The sequence below is a fragment of the Toxotes jaculatrix genome, chromosome 18, assembly GCF_017976425.1.
Source record: "Toxotes jaculatrix isolate fToxJac2 chromosome 18, fToxJac2.pri, whole genome shotgun sequence".
Taxonomy (NCBI): Eukaryota; Metazoa; Chordata; class Actinopteri; family Toxotidae; genus Toxotes; species Toxotes jaculatrix.
The window spans coordinates 2,134,992-2,158,109 of NC_054411.1; the positions used below are offsets into that span (position 1 = coordinate 2,134,992).

The 23,118-nt window shown below is 44.6% G+C and overlaps 3 protein-coding genes across 3 annotated transcripts; all 3 read right to left on the bottom strand.

Moving 5' to 3' along the window:
• Positions 1-229: 229 nt before the first annotated feature.
• Positions 230-12,371, bottom strand: foxk2b (forkhead box K2b). The gene is made up of 9 exons (XM_041063115.1): positions 11,877-12,371; positions 6,616-6,810; positions 5,298-5,451; positions 4,565-4,711; positions 4,234-4,427; positions 3,629-3,828; positions 2,706-2,951; positions 2,354-2,554; positions 230-1,800 (listed from the first exon to the last, which is right to left on the bottom strand). The coding sequence occupies exons 1-9, from the start codon at positions 12,167-12,169 to the stop codon at positions 1,580-1,582; spliced, it is 1,851 nt and encodes a 616-aa protein (XP_040919049.1). The 5' UTR covers positions 12,170-12,371; the 3' UTR covers positions 230-1,579.
• A 3,707-nt stretch (positions 12,372-16,078) lies between these two features.
• Positions 16,079-19,477, bottom strand: LOC121199002 (transmembrane protein 238-like). Its single transcript, XM_041063433.1, has one exon. It carries the CDS (start codon positions 19,316-19,318, stop codon positions 18,833-18,835), a length of 486 nt encoding a protein of 161 aa, XP_040919367.1. The 5' UTR covers positions 19,319-19,477; the 3' UTR covers positions 16,079-18,832.
• Positions 19,478-21,170: 1,693 nt separating this feature from the next.
• Positions 21,171-21,997, bottom strand: LOC121198836 (phosphoinositide-interacting protein-like). The gene has a single exon (XM_041063171.1). The coding sequence runs from the start codon at positions 21,995-21,997 to the stop codon at positions 21,590-21,592; it is 408 nt and encodes a 135-aa protein (XP_040919105.1). The 3' UTR covers positions 21,171-21,589.
• Between the last annotated feature and the right edge of the window lie 1,121 nt (positions 21,998-23,118).

The window sequence follows — 23,118 nt, forward strand, 5'->3', positions numbered from 1 at the left end:
CAAACTGAAGTGGAGCTGCTGTACATGCAGCCATCTTGTGTTAAAGGACAAAGTTAATCTGCAGCTTTTCTAATTTTAAAAATATCCTCTGCTGCTCCTCAGTGGAGAAAAGTGGAACTACCACCACCATCAAAACTTTAAACCGTGATCCTGACACCGAAGCAAACGATGCAGATACAGAAAAGGGCTTTAAATTAATTTATTTAAAAAAAAAAAAAAAAGAAAGAAAAAAGAAAAAAAAGCATTTCTCCACTGAAGCAGAACAAACATCAATTTTTTTCTTTTTCTATTGTTTGGAACGTGTACAATCAGAAAACAGACTCGCCAGGTCGCCAGAGCAAAGTAAAATAATCAAGCAAAAAGTAGGGCGGGGGGTGGGGGGGGTCTGCCAACACCACAACGTCAACACAGCCGGGAGGGACGAGGAGGAGGAGGGTGGTGGGAGGAAACCAAAAAAGACAAAGAAGAAGAAGAAGAAGGAGAAGGAGGGAAATGAAAACAAACATTTAATCAAGTGCAGGTCTGGTTTGGACAAAAGCAGGTCTTTTTTCCTCTGTTCAATTTACAGTTAACAACTTCTCTGTCGGATACATGCAAGGTCAACACCTGGAACTACACATGGAGATTTCATATGCTTATATCAGTTATCTGTGCAAGTATTAAAATATGTAGGTATAACGAAGCAATTTCATATGGATATGTCAGAACGAGGGGGAAAGAAACAAACGTTACGAAAACTATTACAGTTTCACCGAACAGAAAAGGAAGTCCACATAAAAAACGTGAGATTTCTAACTCAGTTTCCGAAATGTCACCGACCTCACCATTTTGTACTCTTCCTTTAATTAAATTATTACTTATCTAGGTAAATGAAAATACATTAAAAAAAGTCCTATGCTCCACATCTTGAACAACAAAATACTGCATATCTACGTACAGCTGCGATAAAGGAAGGTCAGTATTGTGAGAGGCTAGCTGCCAGAGTTTCAGGAATATTGGCTCCGAGTTGATCCCTTTCTGAACGCGTTGACCGTTTAGTTATTTATTTATTTTATTTATTTTATTTTCAACCATTGAACGCTCGTCACACTCGTCACTCGGCTGGTCTCGGGCCGGGGAGGACGTTGTCTGCTGGCTGCCGGAGTCTCCTATCTGCTCTGAGGTAGATGCGACAGAAAGGTGGCATCCAGGCCGAGCTGAGTCAGGGTCTCTCCCCGCTGGACCACGTGAGGTCAAAGGTCAGCTTTTAAGGGTTAATTGTTGTTAAGGCTTCCTGTGGTCTTGGTTTAGTCACTCTCCTGTTTCAGTGGCTCACAGGGGACACCTTATGAGTTCATCTTTGTCCCGTTTCTTTATTTTGTTCTCAGTCTTTAAAGGGGTGGACATAATTTTTTTTTTTCCTTTCGATGCTCTAGAACAGATAACCCAAACTGAAAATGAAAAGAATCCTCTCCATTTGGCACCTCTGGAGTCAGTGGCAGAAGGAGGAGTTACAAAACAAACGACAGGGACGAGAAAAGGAGGAGAAAGTGGTGGTGGGGTGGGTGTGGTGTGGTGTGTGTATGTGTGGTTGTACAGACTAGTTGAGGTGGCCGCCTTGGTCGCTCGCTGCCGACGAGTCTGAGTCTGCTGCGACAGCTGGGGTCAAAGAGGCCGGGGCCGCCGCCTCCTCTGTTTTGGTGCGCTTGGCGTCCGGCTGTTCGCTGGCCGGCTGGTCCCCGTTCTGCCGTTTGGTGGGGAGGGAGGCCGAGGCCGAGGCGTGGGCCGCCAGCAGGTGGAGGGGGCTCGCCACAGTTGGAGCTGAACAGCATGACAGAGGAAGGAAGAGGAGGGTTAATAGAGGAAATACTTTGCTGTCAGAACTACTCAAACTGTGGTTAACGAACATCTGGAAGCAGCAGGCCTGTGGGGACTGTGGTTTGGCTCTGCTGCTGCGAGTACGTGACGCCTTTTATTCAGTGGAGGTGCAGAAAGTGTTTACTGTTGAACATAAACATTACTGTCAGAGATCCTGTGGTTAGTTACCACCCATAATGATATCATATATTAGTGAGCACATGAACGCGGGGCTGAAAAGAGCAGCTGATTCATCGAGTAGCTGCTCTGCTAAAATGCTTTTCTTCATCTCGTATGACTGTAAATCAAACGGACAACAGTCTCTGATGCTGTGGAGTTGTGATAAACGTTTTCTGAGAATTTACGCACCCGACATTTGATTTATTAGTCATTTAATTTTGTAAATAACATCCTAATTCATTTGAACTACATGAAGAATATTTCTTCAGCCTCAGAATATTCAGAAATCATAAAGGATGAAAACAGTAACTACAGAGGTGCATCCTGTGTGTCTCACCTGAGCTGGCGGGTCCCTGGATGGCAGTGGTGATGCTGTGGGTGCCGTTCTGTGTGATGGCCTTAATGGGCAGCTGGTGCTGACCCATGGGGGCCTGCTGCACTATGGTAACAGTCTGCAGGGGCGTGGCTGACTGGGAGCTCTGGATGATGCGACTGGAGCCGCCTATAGAGGTGATGGTGGGAACTGTCTCCACTTTGACTGAGAGGGACAGAGACGTTCGAATCATTCAGTGACGAGTCATGGATGACGATGGGTTTTATTCACGAGGAAAACATCAAACCACTGACACCAGTCGCAAGAAAAGAGGTGATCCGGCAGGTGATGGAGCTAAGCGGTTTCCCTGACTCACCTTTGACCTCTGTGTGCTCTCCGTTCTCCTGCGGCTCACTCTTGAGGATGGTGGCTGGCTGGGCGATGACGGCGGCGGGGCTGAGGGACCCTGCCGGGATCTGCTGCAGGACGTGGACAGTCTGGACAGCAGGCTGGGAGGTGCTGGTGCTCACTGGGGAGGCCATGGTGTAGGTCACTGGCTTCATGGTTTGAGGTAACTGACGCTGGACTGCTATGAGTACCGGCTGGTTGTTAACAGGCGAGCCTGGAACGGCACAGCACACGGGGATAATCAGACGGAAGAACAGAGGAACCGTGTCGAGTCATAAACACGAGAGGACGAGCATCTAATTACAATCAGAGAAAACTCAAATTCAGAAAGTGAAATACACAAACGCTAAACACATGATCTCACTCAGGGCGAAGGAAGAAACGTTTGCAGTGTTGAAAAGATAAATGCAGAGGGGATGTGAACATTAAGAGCAGATGAAACAAAGCAGAGAGGCGTCTGCGTTTACATTCGTCCCAGGTGTCGTAATTTTCACTGTCATTTGTCAAAAGCATCAAACTGAGCTCGAAAATCTGCCACAGTCAGACGGGTTCAAGACCTGTGACTGATTTAACCAGAGACGATAAAACAGCCCAACAAGTCCTGAGAGCGGCAATAAAAATTAACAAGCTTTTTATAGTTCCACAGTAAAATTAACTGATAAATGTTGTTTTATATGAAGCTCAGGATATTTTCTTTGTTCAGGACAGAAGAAGCCTTGACAACCACAATTAAATGTTCATCCCCTGAGAGACAAAGACAACGGGAGTGATTGTACACCTAAACTCTGACTAAACGTGACCAAATAGTTTTTTAAACTAAGAGAGAAAAACACAATCAGACGGCCATATTCAAACTCTGAAAGCGGAGCCGCCGCCGTCGTCATCGTCTACCTGGTGTGTTTTGTGCAAAGCGTGCTTCCTGGATGACTGCCAGCTTGGGCTGGACCACTGTGGTGGACACCGGGGTGGGAGCAGAGGTCTCCAGCTCCAGGGGAACCGGGGAGCCCTCCCGTGATAGGCTGTCGGGGGTCTGGACGCCGCTGGAGTGAGCAGAGAGCACCCCCGAGTGATTGGGAGACGCCGGCGCACTCCTACAACACATCGGGGTCAGACAAGCATTAAATTTACGACAGGAAACACTGACATGCTCCTGATCTCTCGCTCTCATCAGATAATTAAGTGATAAAATAACATGTTGTCCGGGATTATGGCTTTTTAACAAATCCCATTTAAACGTAATGTGAACATTAGAACCATAAACAATCACAAAGGGGACACGTCAGCACATAAAGTTGTGTGACTAGACATTTACTGACAGTACACTGAAATCCAGTGAGCGTCTGGGCTCATCGTTTCATTCCCAAAGTTTTCTGACCTCCCTGCAAAGCTTTACCGCACTACACACAATGAGCTTAGTGTCCTGAGCCAAAAACGTGTGGGGCCACACTTTGTTTTACACGTGGGCCTCTGTTGTGTAAGAGCAGCAGCAGCCAGACCTGGAGGAGAGGGGTCCGTGTGGGGTCCTGAAGCAGGGGACGCCCCGGGGCCTTCGTTTCCTGAAGGCCTGCTCGATGAGCTTGCCCTCTGAGGACGGGTCTATCCTCCAGAACGAGCCTTTGCCCGGTTCCTCCTGCGACCGCGCCACTTTGATGAAATAACGGTTCAAAGACAGATTGTGACGGATCGAGTTCTGCAACAGAGACAAGACGCGAATGTTTGAGACTCTGCCCTGAGGTTTTCCACAGAGGTTCCTCAGCAGGTTTCTTACATTTGCACCGTCGTGCTGACAGTTAACGTGCTGCTCTGACAGATGAGCATGAAACTCACCTGCCAGCCCTTGTCTGCAGTCCTGTAGTAAGGGTAGTTCTTTGTGATGTGATTGTAGATTCCGTTTAGTGTGAGCTGCTTGTCCGGAGCCAGTGTTATGGCCTGGACTATCAGCTGTGCATAGGAGTACGGAGGTTTGGAGTCGTCCTGAGGAGCAGAGGAGAAACACGGGTGTTTACGAATCAGTAGCGAATTAGTAAACAAAATGTCTTCGTGTCGTCTTAGAACGATAAAATGTGTTATTAATTCATTAAAACGCAGGTTGCTTGTATCATAATACATCAGTGCTGATGTTTTTAGGAATCTGACAGAGATAAACTGGCCGTTAGTCACAAAACAAATCAAACATTTTCTAGACTGAAAAATGTGGAGTCAGTGTGTTGGAAAACTGAGTTCAGCATCAGATTTTATTACATTTACACTGTGAGCTGTAGAACAGGTGAGAATAACAGAGCAGCTGGCAGAAAATCACAATGAGTGCAGCCATCAGTGGGAGCCACCCCGACTGAATGTGCTATTGTGTCTGAATTGTTGTGATAATTAATGAATGACAATAACACACATGTTTAACACCAGAGCAGGGTGAGATTTACATTTCAAAGGTGTACACTGCTCTGTGGGAGCGTACGGGAGAGCAGTGACAGCGGTGGACTGAACTGAAATCAACAGTGAAAGACGTGATGAAGTGTTGAATGAAACTGGGGGAACCACTGACTGGACGTCTTAGTCTCACCTTGGGACTGTCCCCTCCGGAGGCCTCTTTGTCATTCTCAGGCTGGGAGTTGTCGTTTATAAGCTGCAGCTCTGCAGAGCTGACCATGCGACCACCCATCCTGTAGCCTGAAGAGCCCGCGCCCCGCGGGCTGGAGGGGCACGAGTTAGCAGCACTGCAGGGAAACAGCGACACCGTCAGCTCCCAGGACATTTACTGGAAATATCATTTACATTCAATCAGAAACTCAACAGCCAAGCCAATGGGCTTGGGTTAAGAGCCTAAACCTAAACCCATAACGAGCCAGGCATTTCCCAGAAGGGGCGCGGTTACGTTCCCTGGCTCGGCTCATCCGCAATCTGTGCTGCAGTGGCACGCTTTCGTCCGACACCTATGCAAATCGCCCTACCTCCCAGAGTGTGTGGAAATACTGCAGTCACTTCAGGAGCCACAGTCAGGCCTACAGCAGCAGCAACTCACTCACGCTTTAATCAAGTGTGATTATCAAGCAATAACCAGGGGGATGAAGAGGCTCCATGTAAATAACATTTTCCATATTTAATATGTGTGTTTCAGGTTTTCAGTGGACTCTGGAGATGTTGACAAAGCAAACACACACTGAGAGGCAGCTGCCTCTTTCATTACCTCCACGGTTTGTTTGTTTGTTTGTGAACACTATGCACATTTTATCATTTAACCTACAAGGCAGACTTGTGTGAGAGAAGAAGCCTGGTTGGTTTTTAGCCATATGGCTGAGATCAGGGGCTGAGAGGATCTAAGAGTCTGAGACAGAGCCGCCTCCCTTCCTGAGCCCTGCAGTCAGTGACCTAAGCCTAAGCTTAATCACCATATAGGGGCCACGTCAAGGTCAGCTGACACCTCAAGGTCAAACAGGGGCGACGTGGGAGTTGCTTTTCTTATCGCCATGCACTGAGCTGGGACTGGAAGACTGCAGGTTTATGGCACTGATGGAAAGAGCTGCTGAAGTTAGACTCAGCTATACTGAATATTTATTTTCCCCGTGAAAGGTAAAGTAATACAGCCTGTCACTGTTTTTACAATGGAGACAGATGTTCAGTGTCTCATGTTAAGAAATAAGTCTTCAAAAAAAAGACTACAAATTTAAAAAGTCTGTTTTAATTATAGTTTTCAATCAGGATAAAAACTATGTTCCTGAATTTAAAATGTTGGTTGAATTAACAGAAGCTAAAACTAGCACAAAACCAAAAGGTGCAAACGAGTGACGGTAAAGACTGAAGGTGAATATTGGTCACACTGAGAAAAGCTGAGTCCTGCTATGCCGTAGGTCAGTGAATGCATCATTTCCAGTAGTGAGTACCTAATGGTGCCAGTAGGCGACGGCAAGGGGCTCATTAGGTGAGCAATGTTGTCTGGAATGTTGATGGTCAGGGGGGAGATCTGGGGCTGTACTGGTTTCACTGGGGACTCTGGAGCTTCGCGCTTCACTTTCTTCCCACTGGACAGGGCTGTGAATGTGATCTTGATGTTTGTGCTGGGGAACCTGAAAGTGCACCTGCAAAAGGAAACAGAGACGGGATTAAAAAAAAAAAACCTCTGTGCTGTAGATCTCAGAGCATTGTTAACGAATGCTGATGAAAACAGATTTTCAAAGGCAAATCAAATCAGTGAGTACTTGATAAAGCTCTGCCGGGGCGGAGCTGTTTACGGATTCTCTGACTTTAATTCACTGAGAGAAACAATGTGTAAGTGAATGAAATTTGAATACGGATGCGACGGCTTGATGAAACGTTACTGCACGGCAGAGGACTGGAGTTCAGACGGGAAACGCCTCTGATATGTGCTTGTTTTCAGAGGGAGCGGCTGCCTCAGAGGAGGACAGGCCTAAATTAGACAGTGTTAAATATAAGACGTCCCCTCAGCACCATGTCAACACGCCTCAGGTGAAAATGTGCGATTGTGTTCTGTAGTTATTAGTGCCGACTGATTTCTGTCCACGTCTAAATAAAAATAAACTCACAATTAATAATAAACAATTTATCAAGTAAAAAATCTTAAATATTCACTAAGATTTGATTCTTTTCTGTGTTTTATATCTTTGTAAATTGAATGTTTTATACATTATACACATATTATATCTACTTAAGATTATTAGGTGGTTAATTAATAACAAAAACAATCAATAGTAGTTACTCTATCTGTGGCACTGTGTTATATCCACTGTCCTCTGAAACTTTCTGACCTCAGTGACTTTCAACACACTGCAGAAAACAGGGCGAGGACTTGCTCCATTTTCCTTTAAACGCAGCACGCCTTGTAGCTGCACTGCATCATGGTCTATTGAGGCTTCACAGAATTTGGTATTTCTGTCTCTAGGATGAGTCTACTACATTTAACAGCAGTAACATCACCACAAAACCAAATCTGAAGTCAGTCACGCATGATCACTCATCAAGAATTAAAGGGACAGTCCATCCATTTTGCACATGAGGTTCACTTTACCTGTCCGACAGCGAACTACTCAGCCTGTGAGAACAGCAGAATAATACTGTGTCAATAGAAACCTCAGCTCAGGCTTGAGACTTAAATTTTTATTTATCTGAAAATGTGACAACCTCATCTCTGAGTGTCGCAGAAGACTGGCACACCTGCACAATTTAATGCAACAGCTCTGGACCATTGACGTTTATTTGTTTAAAAAAATAAAAAAATAAAAAAAAATATATATATCTCACTGATGTTTTATTTAGCTGAAAATCTTCTCCTTTGACTTCTCTATTTAAAATCCAGAAGAATAAAACTGCAAGCAACAAAACGGACTCAGGAATTCAAGGACGTTGCCAACAGAGACTGAGCGATTTTAATTCTGGATTCCTTGTGATTAAAATATTTTGGACTTGATCGAAACGGGCTCATCGTTCGTTTAACGCGGTCAAATATGTCAAGAGGGACGAAGGGAAGCTGTAAAGTTCACAGATATCAGTGAAAAGAAAGAGCTCTTTTCAAATCGGTGTTAGGATCAGGCTGCCTGACGCCCTGGAGACGGAGCAGGCACGCATTGGTTTTCGTTTAGTTAAAGAGTGCCAGGCCCAGCAGTTTTTGTGCCAGGCTCTCACAGAGCTGGCATCTGCTGAGAGAACTGTATCCACGACACTTACATCTCAAATTAGCTTTGCCGCTCACAGGAGGAGACTGAAACACTTCCTGGAGCCAGACTGGTGAGGGGAGACACTTTCATTATGCATGTGCCCTCCAAGCCGCCTTTCAGGAAGGCTAGAGACTTCTCTGTGGATCTGATAAAGTTGTGGAGGATCCTTAAATAACATCAGAGCGTTTCTCAGTGTCTACTGACTGTGCATAACTGACAGAGTGGGGACACTGATACCTAAATATACTAATAAATAATAAAATATCAAAAACAATCCGGCTCCTTTGTGTTCTTTCCTGCATTTCACACTGCTGTCGAGCACCGCTGTATGTTCAAATATAAATACTGACCAAACTATTATTTTTACTACAATCTGAGACTATATTACATGGGCAGTGCATGTTGATTTTGGCTGAGCATTCCTTTAGGATCAGAGCGTTTATGTGGGTTTAGACGGATCCACAATTAATCCCCAAACATTCCCTGAAAACCACTACAACAAATGTGTTTTTGTTGTTATTACGTTCCTGGTCTATAGCCATGTTAACAGGGGCTGCAGATTATTTATCATCAATTAAAGATTTAGTTTATAAACCGTCACGAAAAAACAAAATTACTGATTGCAGCTTCTGTATTAACCATTTTCCCCCCATTCTATAAAACAAGCCAAACTGCTTGAAAACATCAGCTATGGAACTTTACTTAAATAAAAAATATGGTCTAAAAGGAAGGAAAAATTCCCGGTTTATTTTTGGAAACATCCCAATACGTATTCAGGCTTGACGATCTGAATCTGAACAAGCCTTCGATGCCAACTATTTCAATACTATGGGAACTTTTCAGTCGGTATTCAGAAAGTATTGTTTTTCAAAACCCTGCTTAACACTGCATGCAACTCTTTCACTTCCTAATGGTTACGTTTTTAAATTGTCTGTGTGAGGCTGTGTTTTCGTTGCTGAACACCCCCCTCCGTGAACGCACTGACAGAAACCGCTTCATCAACCCTATTTTTCTCTCGTATGAATAATGAGGCCTAAACTCCAAAACACAAACACACAGTTGCTACGCTGCTAAGCTGTTGGAACGGCAACAAACAAAGCTTGTTCAACAGAAAACTTGATTTTCTCCCCCACCCACACTGCTAAAAGAATGTAAACAAAAGAAGACAGCAAGACAGGAAGAGAACCAAGTTGGAGAGAATTTGTGGGTGTGGAAAAGAACTGGGGAAGGAGGGAGGGGCGGAGGGAGGGAGGGAGGGAAAGATGTTCCTTTCTCTTCGGTCTGTTTACATCACCAAAGAGGAATCCCTGGACCACAGCTCTGCGAGTTCTCTCATGCTGTCAATCTGCTTCTTTAGCTGCATCCCCCTGACGGAGGACAGCGAGGGGCGTTTCACGTGTCTTCTCTGGCTCAGGGATTACAGTACAGCATGTGAGCCCACGCTACATACTCACTTACTCGTGGTAGTAAGTGTAATAAAGACTGCTGCTGATTAAAAGCTCTTTATTGGCAGTCGGTCTGATCAATACGAGAACCTGAAACCACTGCTCCTCCTTCCTTGTTCCTAGTGGTGTCATAATGAAATGCAGCAGTGTGTGTATGATGTGGCTGAAGAGCAGTAAAGAAACTGATTTAACTACGAACCTCAGTAAAACAAATATGCGGCGGCAGAATTTACAATTTTGTGCAAAAAGCCAAATTAGAAAGTGCATCAAGTCAAAACAAGCCTTTTCTTTGTGCAATACAAAAAAAAAGTGGTTTCACATTGAGCGATTGCACAATAGCTGAGAGCAGGCTGGGAAGTATGGCCGGTGTTGGCAGAGGCTGGTAGGTTTGTTCACATTACAGGCCACTGCAGTGGGTAAACTGGAACCACTTTTTGTGCCAGAAATCCCAAATAAAGCTGGTTTGTTTTACTTTTAGTCAAACACCACCCCCCCCCGTTTTGGTTTGTACTTTCAATTCAGTGTATGGACAGGTTCTGACCGGCTCTCCTACATGTTTGAAATCACATGACAATAAAAAGAAGCTGGTAATCTAATGTTCTCCGGCTTATGTGTAAAACACCACTTTGTTGTATTTTAGTTTAGTTCATTAGACATTATAAGAATACGGGCATCACTCTTGTCCTTGATGTACAAATGTAACTTAAAAGAAAAAACAGAGAAGCTGCGAATCCTTACATATAAAAGGCTGGAGGCAGAGAATGGTTTGCAAATTTATGGATGTTATAAACAACTGTTTTCATTGTTTTAATTGTTTGGTCCAGTTAAAAATGAGTTTTTCCAGACCAACAGTCCAAAATCCAAAGTTTTCCAATTTACAAAGATACAAAACAAAGAAAGTCAGTAATTTATCGCACTGTAGAACCTGGAAATATTCTGCCTTTTTGCTTTAAGACAAAAATAAACGATTAATTGAGTATCAGAATTGGTGGCTGTTGATGAAATTAGCATTTCAGCATTGATACAAACCTGGAAGAACCTGAGTTAAAGGTACTTTATCAGTTATTATGATCTGTAACTTTCTCTATATCAGCCACTCAAACATGGCCTACATCCAAACCAACCAGCACCTTCCTGTGCCAACGTTTACAGCCCATTAGTAAAGTGAGAGACGTATCGGGATAGATTCCTTTTTTTTTTGTGATCAATGTTTGTTTAGAAGAAAGAACATTTCACAACAGCACATTATCAACAATCCTTAAAGTTACGCTGAGGCACGGAGCAGGCTGCAACCTGCACAGCGGAGCTCATGAACTTCCTTGTACCTTCTAAACCAAACTCTCTCACAAATCGCTCCTATTTAATTTTGTAATGAACAACCAAGCTCACATTCTTGTTGAATGGTTAATGGAAAGCAAACAATTGTTGATATACAGTGACTAGCATGCCTTCTGCTGATTTGAATCGAGGCCAAAGTTCCCGCAGGCTCCGCTGTTGTGGGCCGGCAGGGCGGGGACGTGCTGGTTTGTTTACGTTTAGGGGTCGAGAGGAGCTCCATTCACAATTACGGAGATGCTATAGCTAACTAGCTACGTTGTTTGCCCGGCCAAAAGGGTGAATGTTTACAGTATCACGACTCATATGTTTCTGACTTAAAAGTGTCCACGTGATTAAAAAAAAAAACAACAACAACCAATATCAACAGCACTACTCCCCATAGTTGTGAGCTAGCTTAGTCTTTTTGGCTAACTGGCTCCCATACAGACACTGTGGAATGCGGCTAACGCCAAGTTAACCACCGTGGGGGGATGTGGAATGAAGGCAGGCGGCTAATTAACACTGTTGCTAACAAGAATGTCAACAAAGAAAATGGCTTTGGGAACAGGATGCGGAGTTCTTGCTAACATGCTAAAACACGTGGTCCTCTCGACCCCGCTAGCCAACACAAACTCAATGTTGTTAACCGTTAACTTTAGCTGCCTGGCTGCTAGCGTTGCATCCACATGTTCACTAAGGGGGGAAACTTACATTCGTGGTAGCTGCAGAGGAGGGGCGCCCCGTCTGAGGAACACTCCGTCTACAAACACCCCGTTTTTACCGAGACACCTCAGGTAGAAATCGCCGCTGCCGGTGCCGTCGTCGCTGGCGGTGAATATCTCCAGATGCCTCCGCGAGATGAAGCTGGAGTGGCCCATGCTCACGTCCACAGAGCCCTGAGACGAGTTCCGGCCGATGGTCACCGAGCGCTTCTTCATCATGTATTCGAATTCACGGCCCTCGAGCCGGGCAACCGGCCCAGACGATCCGCTCACCACGGCCATGTTTGGGTTAAAGTCTCTAAACGCCAAATACTGGGACAAATAAGACACCGGTGTACGGACGCCCAACTACGGCCCTTCAGAGGCGTGTAAATGGAGCGAATCTACAAGAGGGGCATCAACTTCAAAACAGGAATTTAGAGGGGAACATGCGAGGCCAGGGACAGCGGCTCCGACCCACCGCCGAGAGAAAGGGTAGCAGAGAGATCCAACCGAACGAGCAGGAGGCGGATATGGCTCCACTGACAGCGCTCTCCACCAGTGAGGTTGGAGGAAACTGACACAGCTACGCGCATCCGACCAATCGCACGCGAGAATTAATCCGAGGACAGATTCAAGGTCGGTTGGTGTGCAAGCACTACGCGCATATGCTGCTCGGCGAGACGCAAGAGGCGGCGTCAGCAATTGTAACCGCACAGGAAGGGAGTGGATTCACCAGTGTACACGTGCAGTCTGTCACAGTAATCGCCACGGTGAAAGATTATCGATAATCTATGATCGTGGGTCAGTATCACCGACCAATCGTGTATCCAAACCAAGAATCGACCGCGTGTACTGGAGCTGTTTGCGGGATTTAGCTCCCCTCAGTCTCCACGTCGCGTCAGCGCAAAGCCACAGGGCACGATGGTCTTCCTCCTCCACTACAGAGTCCAGGCCTGGCTTTGCACGCTGTCCTCTTTGCAGCATCTTGTTGGTGTGTGTAACGATGGGGTTTGTTATCTTTTAAATTATCATCGCTACACATCTTTATTCAGTACAAACACATGTTGTAGCCTCGACAGACAGATCTGCTTCACTTTGCCCCGGGGGAGGCCGCAGGTTCGTAATCCTGTGCCGCGCTGCCTGCAGGCCTTGTTATCACCAGGGTGAGTGACCCTGCCATCTGTAGGCCACTTGTTTGTAAACACTGTCTGTGGGGGAAGTGGTGCGGCTGCGTGTGCACGTGCACGTGGACGCGCGCCCCCCCAGCAACTCAAGTCCTCTATCAGGTGATAACACCTTTGACAAGGTGTGAAGCGATGATCAGGCGTTAACAGTCTGCTTTAGCTGAATGCAGAATGCAGGTTAAAAAAAAAAAACAACAGGCCCAGTTAACGTGAGAAAATGGCGTTGTCACGTGGAAACCTGTTTTAAGTTTGAGAAGACCTTGACATAAAAGCGCCCATAGAGGGACGGCCATGCAAAAGCAACTTGCTTTGGGGTGATATGACTCATCATCAAGGCAAAAAATATAAACAGAAGGAACAAAAATGGCCTTTGGTATGTCTATGGCTTCCCACTATACCGAGTACATCTGTTCCTCTGTGTGGAAATAAGAAAAACACAGACACAACAGAGTGAATGTGACAAACTTCGCCACTTCAGAGACGATATTAGTGCCTGTGGCTCCGAGGTGATAAAATCTTTATAGAGCTGAAATGATCATGACAAAAAAGTGGTCGAACAGAACAACCAGTTTGAAGATGTCTTGGGCTCCAGAAAACTGTCTATGTGATATATGCACCACAGTATAATAACCACTCAGAAAACTGGGGGAATACTCAGCAGCAAGATCAACTATTTTGATCGTCATTGGTTGCAGATGTAGAGCAGTGCAACAGATGACTGCTCTTTTTTTCAGAACACAACACACATGGGATAAATTCACTCTTGTTTTGCATTCACTGTTTTTTGTCTGTGTGCAGGGAATGTTTCTACAAGATCAAGCTGCTAAGACGTGCTTTTTGTGTTGCAGAGGTGTTGATGAAAACTCACTGGTCATTTCCACACTATATTGAAAACATAAAACAATGGAATTGATTATGCATATAAAACCATTACAACTGGCCAAAGATCAGATAAACTGAAAAAATAATACACAGTATTAAATGAGCAAAAGTGAAATGTCCATGTTTTCTGCTCAGAGAAAGTTTCTCAATGAAACATCCTAATTAAGGATTAATATTTCTTTTGAACTGAGTACAGTGTTATCCAGTGATGTTTTGATAACTCTTCTTGTCACGTGGAACCAATTTCTTGAGATCTGACGTATTTAGTCAACTTTTACAATGAGAAAACTGGCAGATTCAAAAACAGTTTCATTTTTTAGTGGATGTGTGAATGAATCAAATTCAAAAACAACAAAAAAGTAAATGCTGTTGTTGTAGTAAATGCTTTGTAAGTTAAAGTGATGCCTTTAAATTAATACATTTGAGGAGTGTATTTCTCCTCAGTAGAAAAGAATATGACTATGTTGGTGCACCGAGGCCTTGAGGAGATTTGGCTGCTGAAATGTAAAACTCACTCAACTCAGGTAAAACATTATTCACTGCCATCAGACATTTACAGGAACAAACACAGTCCAAAGTCTGATCTGCTGCATGAAGCAGGATGTTACGGTTTGTATTTTATTTTCCTTCCTGTTGAAGACGAGAGTTGAAGGGCTCACAAGAACCACCTGAACTAACCTCAGACTTCAACTCTACCAGCCACTGGAGGGAGACATGCACCTTCACAATCCTACAAAGATGACATCATGAACTCACCAGCCATTTTAAGCTTTTAGGCTGAAGGAGTGTTCGCAAACAGAACGCAGTAATGTACACGGCTGCATCACTTCATCACCTGCCAAAAGACAGATTTATGAGGCCATAGCCAAAGTATGCAGGCATTTATCTGCTTATTAATAACAGCATTTGTAGAGAGCAGATTATATCAACACGAGCTGCCCAGTGGGCCTGGTCTTTATCGGTCAATACATTCACACACATTAGATTGATTATTTTAAGTAACTAATTTGACTGTAAGCTCAGCTAATATCAGTCTATCAAGATTATTTGATAAAGCCATTTAGAAATCCACGTCTGAAATATTAAAAACCTTTAAAGACATCTGATCCATTCATCTGTGTTTCTCATCGTCTGTTCTCTGTATTTATCATCGTCTGTTCTCTGTATTTATCTCATGGCAAACACTTGTTTTTCCACTGGTGATAGTCAGTTCCATTTTCACTTAGTTCCAGGAAGAGCAGCGACCGCGGTGGCACAGCTAATGGGAATCAACTGTTAGTCAAAGCTCTTCCAAACCACATTACTGGGATTTACAGCCTTATATCTGCTCAGCGTTACCTGCATAAGAGAATATGCTTCATAACACTGTGTTACTTCATTTGAGCTGGAACACGTCAGGATGATTGTTTGAGCCTCAAGTTCTCAAAACAAAACCTCTCATAATCTGCATCCCTCACAGGAGCTGCTATTATGCATTGATAAGTACGGCTGTGATTAAGATTGTAATGACGTATACCATCAACACAATTTGGGGATTTCAGTATAACAGAGAAAGTGGTGTCCCTATGGGGGAGGAGGGGCTGAGCAGCAGGGTTTCCATCTCTTTACAGACAGAGAGAGAGAGAGAGAGAGAGAGAGAGAGAGAGAGAGAGAGAGAGAGAGAGAGAGAGAGAGCCCCATTACGCCTCTCCTCCATTTCCTCTCTCAGGGGCAGGAACCAAATGGACACATTAATAACACTCTCCATGTCTGAGGGAGCTAATGGTGCCTTGAGTGCTGATTAAGGTTGGGAAGAATTGGGCGTGGAGGAGGAGTATTAGTTTCACCCTCTTTGCTGGCTGTTGTGGTGAACAAACTGAAGCACACATCCAGTGTTGTTGTTTTTTTTTTAAAGTGAAAACTGCTAATTGGCAAAACCCTTCGGCACATGTAATTAGGTGTTGGAGATTCATTACTTCATGAAGGAACATGTTTTCTGCCTTTCTGCATACCTCAGTCACTTCTGTGTGAGAGACATGTTTATTCTTTCCATTGGGCTCTGAGCTGGGTGGATATCTTACTAAAATAACCCAGAGCAAAATCCCACACTGCCTGTCAGGCTAGTTTTTAACGCGCAGCAGCCTCACAAAGAACACAACAACAGTCATTTTTAAGCATGTTTAGTTACTAATGTCACTGGCTTATCCATCTTATATGAACACGCAGAGACATGGTGAAATATAAATATCAACTCATAATGTACACAGATGACAGTAATGACATAAATAAGAAAAAAAATTTCATCATGGTGCAGTTTTTTTTAAAAGCTTCCTCCTTCGACTGTAAGTGCTGAAAAATACATTTTCCACTCCGACAAAGTCCAGGAATCACTGCTGTCCATACACAACATGACAAGCTGTTTTTACCCTGAAGTCAAGGCTGGAATGGAGTGTTTTATCTTGTAGGATTATTCAAATGTGGTCCAGGTTGTGCTTGGATTTGAATTTATCCCATATCCTTCAGTGAGGCAAAACCTCAAGGGGTTCAGAGGCTCACAAATTCATGATCTTTTGATGAAGCTTCTGCTTCAGTCCCACCTGCCAGTTCCCTTTTCATCATCACCATGTGGCTGGTTTGAACGAGTCCAGTCTCTTAGGCAGTTGAGTCCAGCTTCCCTCATACTGTATTCACAGGATGTCTTGTTTGGGCAGGTTGAGGTCCTCCTCAGACACAGTGAGGCTCCCCATGTACCAGAATATCCAGAGGACCAGGCTGAGGAAGATCAGCAGAGGTCCAGACAGCACGAAAAAGTCCCAGAAACTCAACGGTGCAAAGATCCCCACGAAGAAGAGGATGAAGCCGATGATGTCCAAAATGACAGCCAGCGACAGGAAGAGGACGGTGCACCTCCCCTGTTCCATAGCTGGGCCAGGTGAGACGGACAAGTGGATGTTGTCTGGAGGTCTGACAGGAGTCAGAGCAAGTCTCAAAGTGCTCTCCTGTCTTCTGGTTCATTCTTTTTCACTAGCAGCACACCTTACATTTCTCCCATAGAACAGGACTTACTGGAAGCCACAACAACAGGTTATGCTGCTCATTAACATCAGCTGAACATCCCACAGTCCATCTTCATTCCTTAGCAGGGCTGACTTGTTTTGCACTTTTCATGTCATTAATCTGACAAATCAACCCATTGTCTGTAACCTGCGTGACAGATTTATGCACATATATTTCATAATCAGCCGCCTTTGAGCTCGTGTTTGCACAGTGATAAGCCTGCTATAATTAATTGCCCACCCCCCCAGATCTTTTTGTTCAGCTAATGAAACCAAAGTGATGCAGCCTCTGCACCAGTGTGTTGCATCTTTTATCAGATTGCTCAAAGCCTCCTCTTGACTTCACTCCCACCGAGTTCAAAGATTTACCCCAGGAAGTATATTTACCCTTTATATTTAGCTTGGGAGCAGCTCCACAGGGTGGAAACACTGCATTCAAGCCTTGCCTAAATATTTAATAATCCATGGTTCATGCACTGCTACAATAATGACACTTATTGTGAGGCGACTGTCACAAAGAGGAAGTGCACGTAATGGAAACTTCTCTGTGAGCACCTTGTTTGACCTGTCAAACTGCCACCATTTGTCTCTGCTCTGTGGCTTTGACTTTCTGTCCTGCGTCATGTTACAGCAGGTGTACACAACAGAGACGAATTGTGTTGTATTTACTGTAACGCTGTCACGGGTTTGATGAAAGTGCGCTGTGCTGCCAGTCATGCTAACACTCACTCGCTGTGTGTGAGAGGAAATTTTAGACCTCGTTATAAACCGAACTGTGGCAGAGCTGACATTTGCATAAGCTATGCCATTATTCTAATTCAAATCTGAGCTACTATTCCCAAAATAGTAGCGGCAGAACCGGGTCACATGACCAGGTTCCCAGGTCACATATGATCCCCTGTTGAGGATTTTCAGGTTTGTTTAACCAACACCACACATCTGAGACAAACCAGTCCGACCAGGGTGTGTGTTTGACGGCAGATCTGAGGGCAAACAGAGCTCGTCTTTACTCTGTCTGCTGGCAGCTACAACTTGAAGAAAATATGTTAAATGCATTTGAAAGATGTGACAAAGCATTTGTGGAAAATGAAAAAGATTAAACTGAAATGATGGAGGACTGTTCAGACGGGTATATTTGTCCTTCTCGGTTGGACAAAATACCCTTTCTAAGAAGGCGACTGGGTTCAGAGCCACAGTCAGATCAAATATTCTGTATTTTAGGGGGAATACATGCTTTTTAGGATCCTATGGGGCTTTGGTAATGTGGCTGATAATCAAGCTTTACCCGGCAGCGTGGAGAAAACTTTAAAAACAACATGTAGAATATGATGTTTGAAATAAAATACACATAAAATATAACTTAACTGCTAAATTAATAAAATAATGAAAAGATGGTAATTAGTTATTTTACAGGTCCATGATTTACTAAAAATGTCTAAATAATTTCCTAATAAGTCGTCAAGGAACTTGGTGCTAACTAAAAGGAATTTCCTCAAGAGAACTTCACCATTTTAAACCAAGTAAATATTTATTCCTTATTCTCTTTTTAATGGAAACTTAACTCTTCATTTTTTTTGGCCTGTGGACCAGTTCCACATTTTCACCTGCTCAGCTGACCTGCTGTGCACTGTTAACAGCACCAAGTCCTTTCCAGGAACCTTCACTGGGAATTATTAGGAAATGACAGACCTGTAAAATAAAGTCGGAGTGCTGCGCTGAAGCGTTTCTGCACCGTTTTTTTTTTTCTTAGCAGAAACAGAAACGAAGCTGTGGCTGAGACAGTCACAGGTCTCAGCTCATCAAAGCAGGAACAAGGTGAGTGTTTCAGTATGAAGGTAACCGTTCAGTACAGTGGTGTTAGTTCAGAGTTTCTCTTCTAGGTTTTTCTCCACTTTCTTCTCCTCGGTGGGGGAGTCCAGGGAGTCATCGTACCCTTTGTTGTGGTAGGCGGTGGATTTGCCCCATGTCACCCTGCTGGCCTTGCGTGGAGGTGATCCCACCCGGCTGAGGTCGTCGTCCTCGACGCATTTCACGCGTTCCTCGCCTTTCAGCTTCTGGCTCAGCCTCTCGGATAATTTCCTGGCCAGCAGCACGACCACGCTGTTCCTCTTCTTCGAGCCGTCGTGCTCGGACACCTGGACGTTCCCCACGTACCACATGAGCCAGCAGCCCAGGCTGAAGAAGATGATCAGGGAGCCCGTGTAGATCAAGAAGTCGCCGTAAAAGCGGCCGTCGATGCGCAGGTTGGCGAAGATCCCGACGAAGAGCACAATCAGACCGACGACGTCAAACACGAGGGCGATGAAAAACAAAGGCACACAGCCGCCGACGTACTTGATCAGGTCCATCCTGGAGACATCACAGCCGCTTTACGCTTGTATAACGGGAGGATGCTTCATCCTTTGTACCTGTGCTGAGGCAGCGCACCTGTGTGGAACCGCCCCGCCTTAAAGGGAGGATAAACAAGGTGTTTCCTCAGGTCTGCTCTCTGAGCTCGCTGCTTAAACACACACGGGACTGGCTCCTCTGTCCTCTGTGTTTCCTTATTGTGCTGTCACTCAGCAGAAACATCACGGGACCGAATTAAGGTGGTCTGGTTCCTGTGATGCAAATGATGCAGGGCCTTGCAAATGACACGCGGCCTTTAATTTGACAGTCAAACTAATTTTCACGTACACGAGCTATACATGACTCAGCATTTCTCCTCCAGTATGTTGCATACTCTTTGTTTAAAGCCTGGAAAACCTATACTAGTTTTCAATCAAATATTGGCGCTTAACAACTTCAGATGTCAGAGGACATGTTCCAGTTTGCACTCATCTCACACAGAAATCAGGCAAAGTCAACATTTCAATTAAACTTGTGTTTTTATATTATAATATAATATAATGCACGACCACTGCAATGGACGTTTAGACTTCAACTGTATAAAATGTAGCAAATATTATATGTAATTATTTTTTTTCACCAGTTGTCGAGTGATTTAATGATATAGGTGTTAACTAGGCCTAATGTATTGTTTTATGTATTGACTGATTTTGGTTGACTTTGGCTAATGATCACCTTTTAAGTTATTGTCTGCCTAATCCTGTGTACGTCTGCAGCATGTACAGAGGAACAGCAGCATTCATTTGAGGCTGTGTCTTTGGTCACCTCCTGTCATGGCTGCAGGATGGAGCACAGGCAGGGAGGAGCCACACAGGCAGGCTGGTGCAGCTGAGGAACTTTAATAGAGTAAGTGATGAGGACCAGTGGCTCAGACAGAAGGATGGACAGACAGACAGCGAGTAAATATACACAGCTAGGAGGAACAGGAGTCCACAGCATGAGCGGCACAAAGTGAAACGCACACACAGGTAGTAGCACAGCAGCTATCTGGAAACTGGCAGGAGAAACAGGGCTGGTCTAAATACTGGGGAGAAGATGAGGGAAATGCGGCACAGGTGTGTGGGTAGGCGGAGACGCTCCAGTGATTGGAAACAGAGAACAGGTGAGCAAGTGGATCTGAAAGCAGGAAGAAAGTCCAGGGCCATCTAGTGGACAGATGGGGGGGGGGGGGGGGGGGGGGCAGAAATCATGACACCTCCCTCAGCCTCTGATGATTGATGTTCATCTGTGTTCACCAGTTAGCCTCTAACTTTGTCAGGGAGCACACTACTGTTTTTCTTTCTTTAGCTGAAACCAGTTTCCTGCTGTGGCTAAAAATGCTGCTGTGAGACTGGGGAGCGTGAACAGAAGCAGACTGGAAAAATCAAACACCGAGCTGAAAGAGGCTAAAGCCGGTGGAACTGCAAAGTCAGGACATAATTCAATGCAGCTTCATCACTACGAGCTTTCAAAAGCAAGTGGTGAACCGTTCTTAATATAAAAATATTGATTATAGCTACTTTAAATACAATCTACTCGCAGGCTAAATCTGATTTTAAATTTTTAATTGCTGATAAATATTTAACGTCCATTACAATGGAAGCTGGATCTGAAGGGGTTACTTAAAATGTCCTGCCACATGATATTTAAATCTGATGGAGATGTACTTTCAGGCCACCGTAGTCAAATTCTCTCTCTTTTACATAAATTTGAAGACGAATCATTCACATTCAAAGCTGCCGTCTCACAATGAGGACTTCAGTGGATGGAAGTAGACACAGCAAACCGGGAACTGACAATTACAAGCTCTCACAGCCTTTAATTATTCATGAGTTGTCATATACTGTACCACACAGCATTAGGAAATCCCCCATGTCCACTTTTCCCTCATAAATATTCATAAGGACAGTTTGCTCTCTTGTATCCTCATATCGCCAAATTGTGTGTGAATGTGTGAATAATTGCGTTTTATGCGGCACACTGTTGTCCTTGCACTCTCACCTTCTTTTCGACAGCCATGGCTATTAATGCAAATGTTGTCATGCACACTTGAGACAGAGATAAGTGCTTAATTTTGTCAATCCCGGTGAATCAGAGGAATAAATAAAAATGTCACCACCACGTAGAGTTTTTATAATTATTCTCCACAGATGCTCCCATGCTGAAACGGTACATTTCATTTCACTGCGGTGTCTCAGTCCGAGTTATTTCCAAACACAAAGTTTTGTGACGGGACATCAAAACCCAGATCATCACAGATTGAACACAGGAGGCCTGTAGTAGCTCAGGGGCCTCTTCATGTTCGACTGCTTCCTGTTCTCCTTGGTGATGGGGATCAGGACCACGCCCACCACAAAAACCATCAGCCCAATGGACAGCAGGGCCGGTCCCAGGATGTTAGTGACCTTCTTGCAGTGCCCGGCAAAGTAAAGGCCGCTGATGATGATGCCACATGCCAGGAAGCTGCCGCCGGTGGACATGAGGTGGATGGGGAACCAGTAGACTTCACATTTGCTGCGGGAGGTCTCGGTGGTCCAGAGGGACTCGCTGCGAGAGAGGCTGAACACCGTGCTCTCTGTGCGGCTCGGGGGCGTCAGCTGGTCCCTGGACTGGGAGAGGGTGCACTCTCCCAGGGGGATGTTCTCTGGGTTGCCTGGCATGGCCTCCTGGATGACTCTGTAGAAGTGACGTAGGACAAGAATCAGTCTGAGGACATCTGTCACTCTGACGTTTTTGTTCCAATACAAGATCAATCCAATAAAAGTATAAAAGGATAATGTAAGATAACACATTAAGCATGATATTTAATGAGTGGTACTGTCTTCACATCACAATGAACTGAGATAACTGTTATCAGGAAGCACTAAATTAATACTAATAATAAAATGGCCAAATTATTTAATTTAATAAATTAAAATCAGCATTCAGTTATATCCAACTCAGAATTATTATCTGTTGTCCCGGCTGCTTATTTTTGCTGTGTTGAATCATCGAGCTCGAACATAAACTGCCTCCAGTTCCACTCATTTGCCACTGGGAAGCAGTTCGCACCAGGCAAACAGAAGTAAACAAACAGACGAACACCTACCTTTAAAATGTGGATCGAATTCCTTTGTCTGTGTTTTTGACGAGTCAGCAATAAGTTTAAATCTCTTTACCATGAGAAAACATCCAGAAATCTGAGGCAGAAGCTGACAAGGAATTCCGCCCACCGTCCGACCAGAGAAACCAGTAAAATGCAATGCTACAGATTCCCACTGAACAACCATCTACCCACCCTCCTCCTCTGCACTCTCCACCTCCTCAAGAGGATCCTGTGACCACCATCCCCTTACCATCATCTACCATCGCAGACGGTCAGTCCTGATGTTGCATCCAGGGTGAGGAGCTTGCCCACGGGTCCCCAGGGGACATCCATAGACCCCAAACCACTCAGGCTGATGTCTCCATTGGGCTGTAAAATTATTTTGAAAAAAAAAAAAAAACTTCTACAAACAGCTCGGCTGTTGCCCCGTTTGTCTAAAATTTCCCAGGAATGGACAGTGAGAGGAAAATATCTGCCTCAATTGGCCGATACTCTTTCCACACAAAGAGGAGCAGGGCAGGGCAGCGACGAGGAAATGGCTCTCTGTTATAGCTGGATTGATGTAGCAAGCAATCACCCATACAGAGACTTTCCAATACAGCCTGATATGTTGGCACAGTATCGATCCCAAAGTAGCCCGGAGCAATTATCTGCAAGTTGTAGTTTTGTTCACTGGACATGAGATTGATGAAATGT

Coding starts and splice junctions, on each gene's coding strand:
- LOC121199002 (XM_041063433.1), bottom strand. CDS start 19,318: ATGGACCTGATCAAGTACGTCGGCGGCTGTGTGCCTTTGTTTTTCATC.
- foxk2b (XM_041063115.1), bottom strand. CDS start 12,169: ATGGCCGTGGTGAGCGGATCGTCTGGGCCGGTTGCCCGGCTCGAGGGC. Junction 5,452..6,615: donor TCGCCTACTGGCACCATTAG/GTACTCACTACT, acceptor GTTTCCCTGCAG/TGCTGCTAACTCGTGCCCCT. Junction 2,952..3,628: donor CTTTGCACAAAACACACCAG/GTAGACGATGAC, acceptor GTGCCGTTCCAG/GCTCGCCTGTTAACAACCAG.
- LOC121198836 (XM_041063171.1), bottom strand. CDS start 21,997: ATGCCAGGCAACCCAGAGAACATCCCCCTGGGAGAGTGCACCCTCTCC.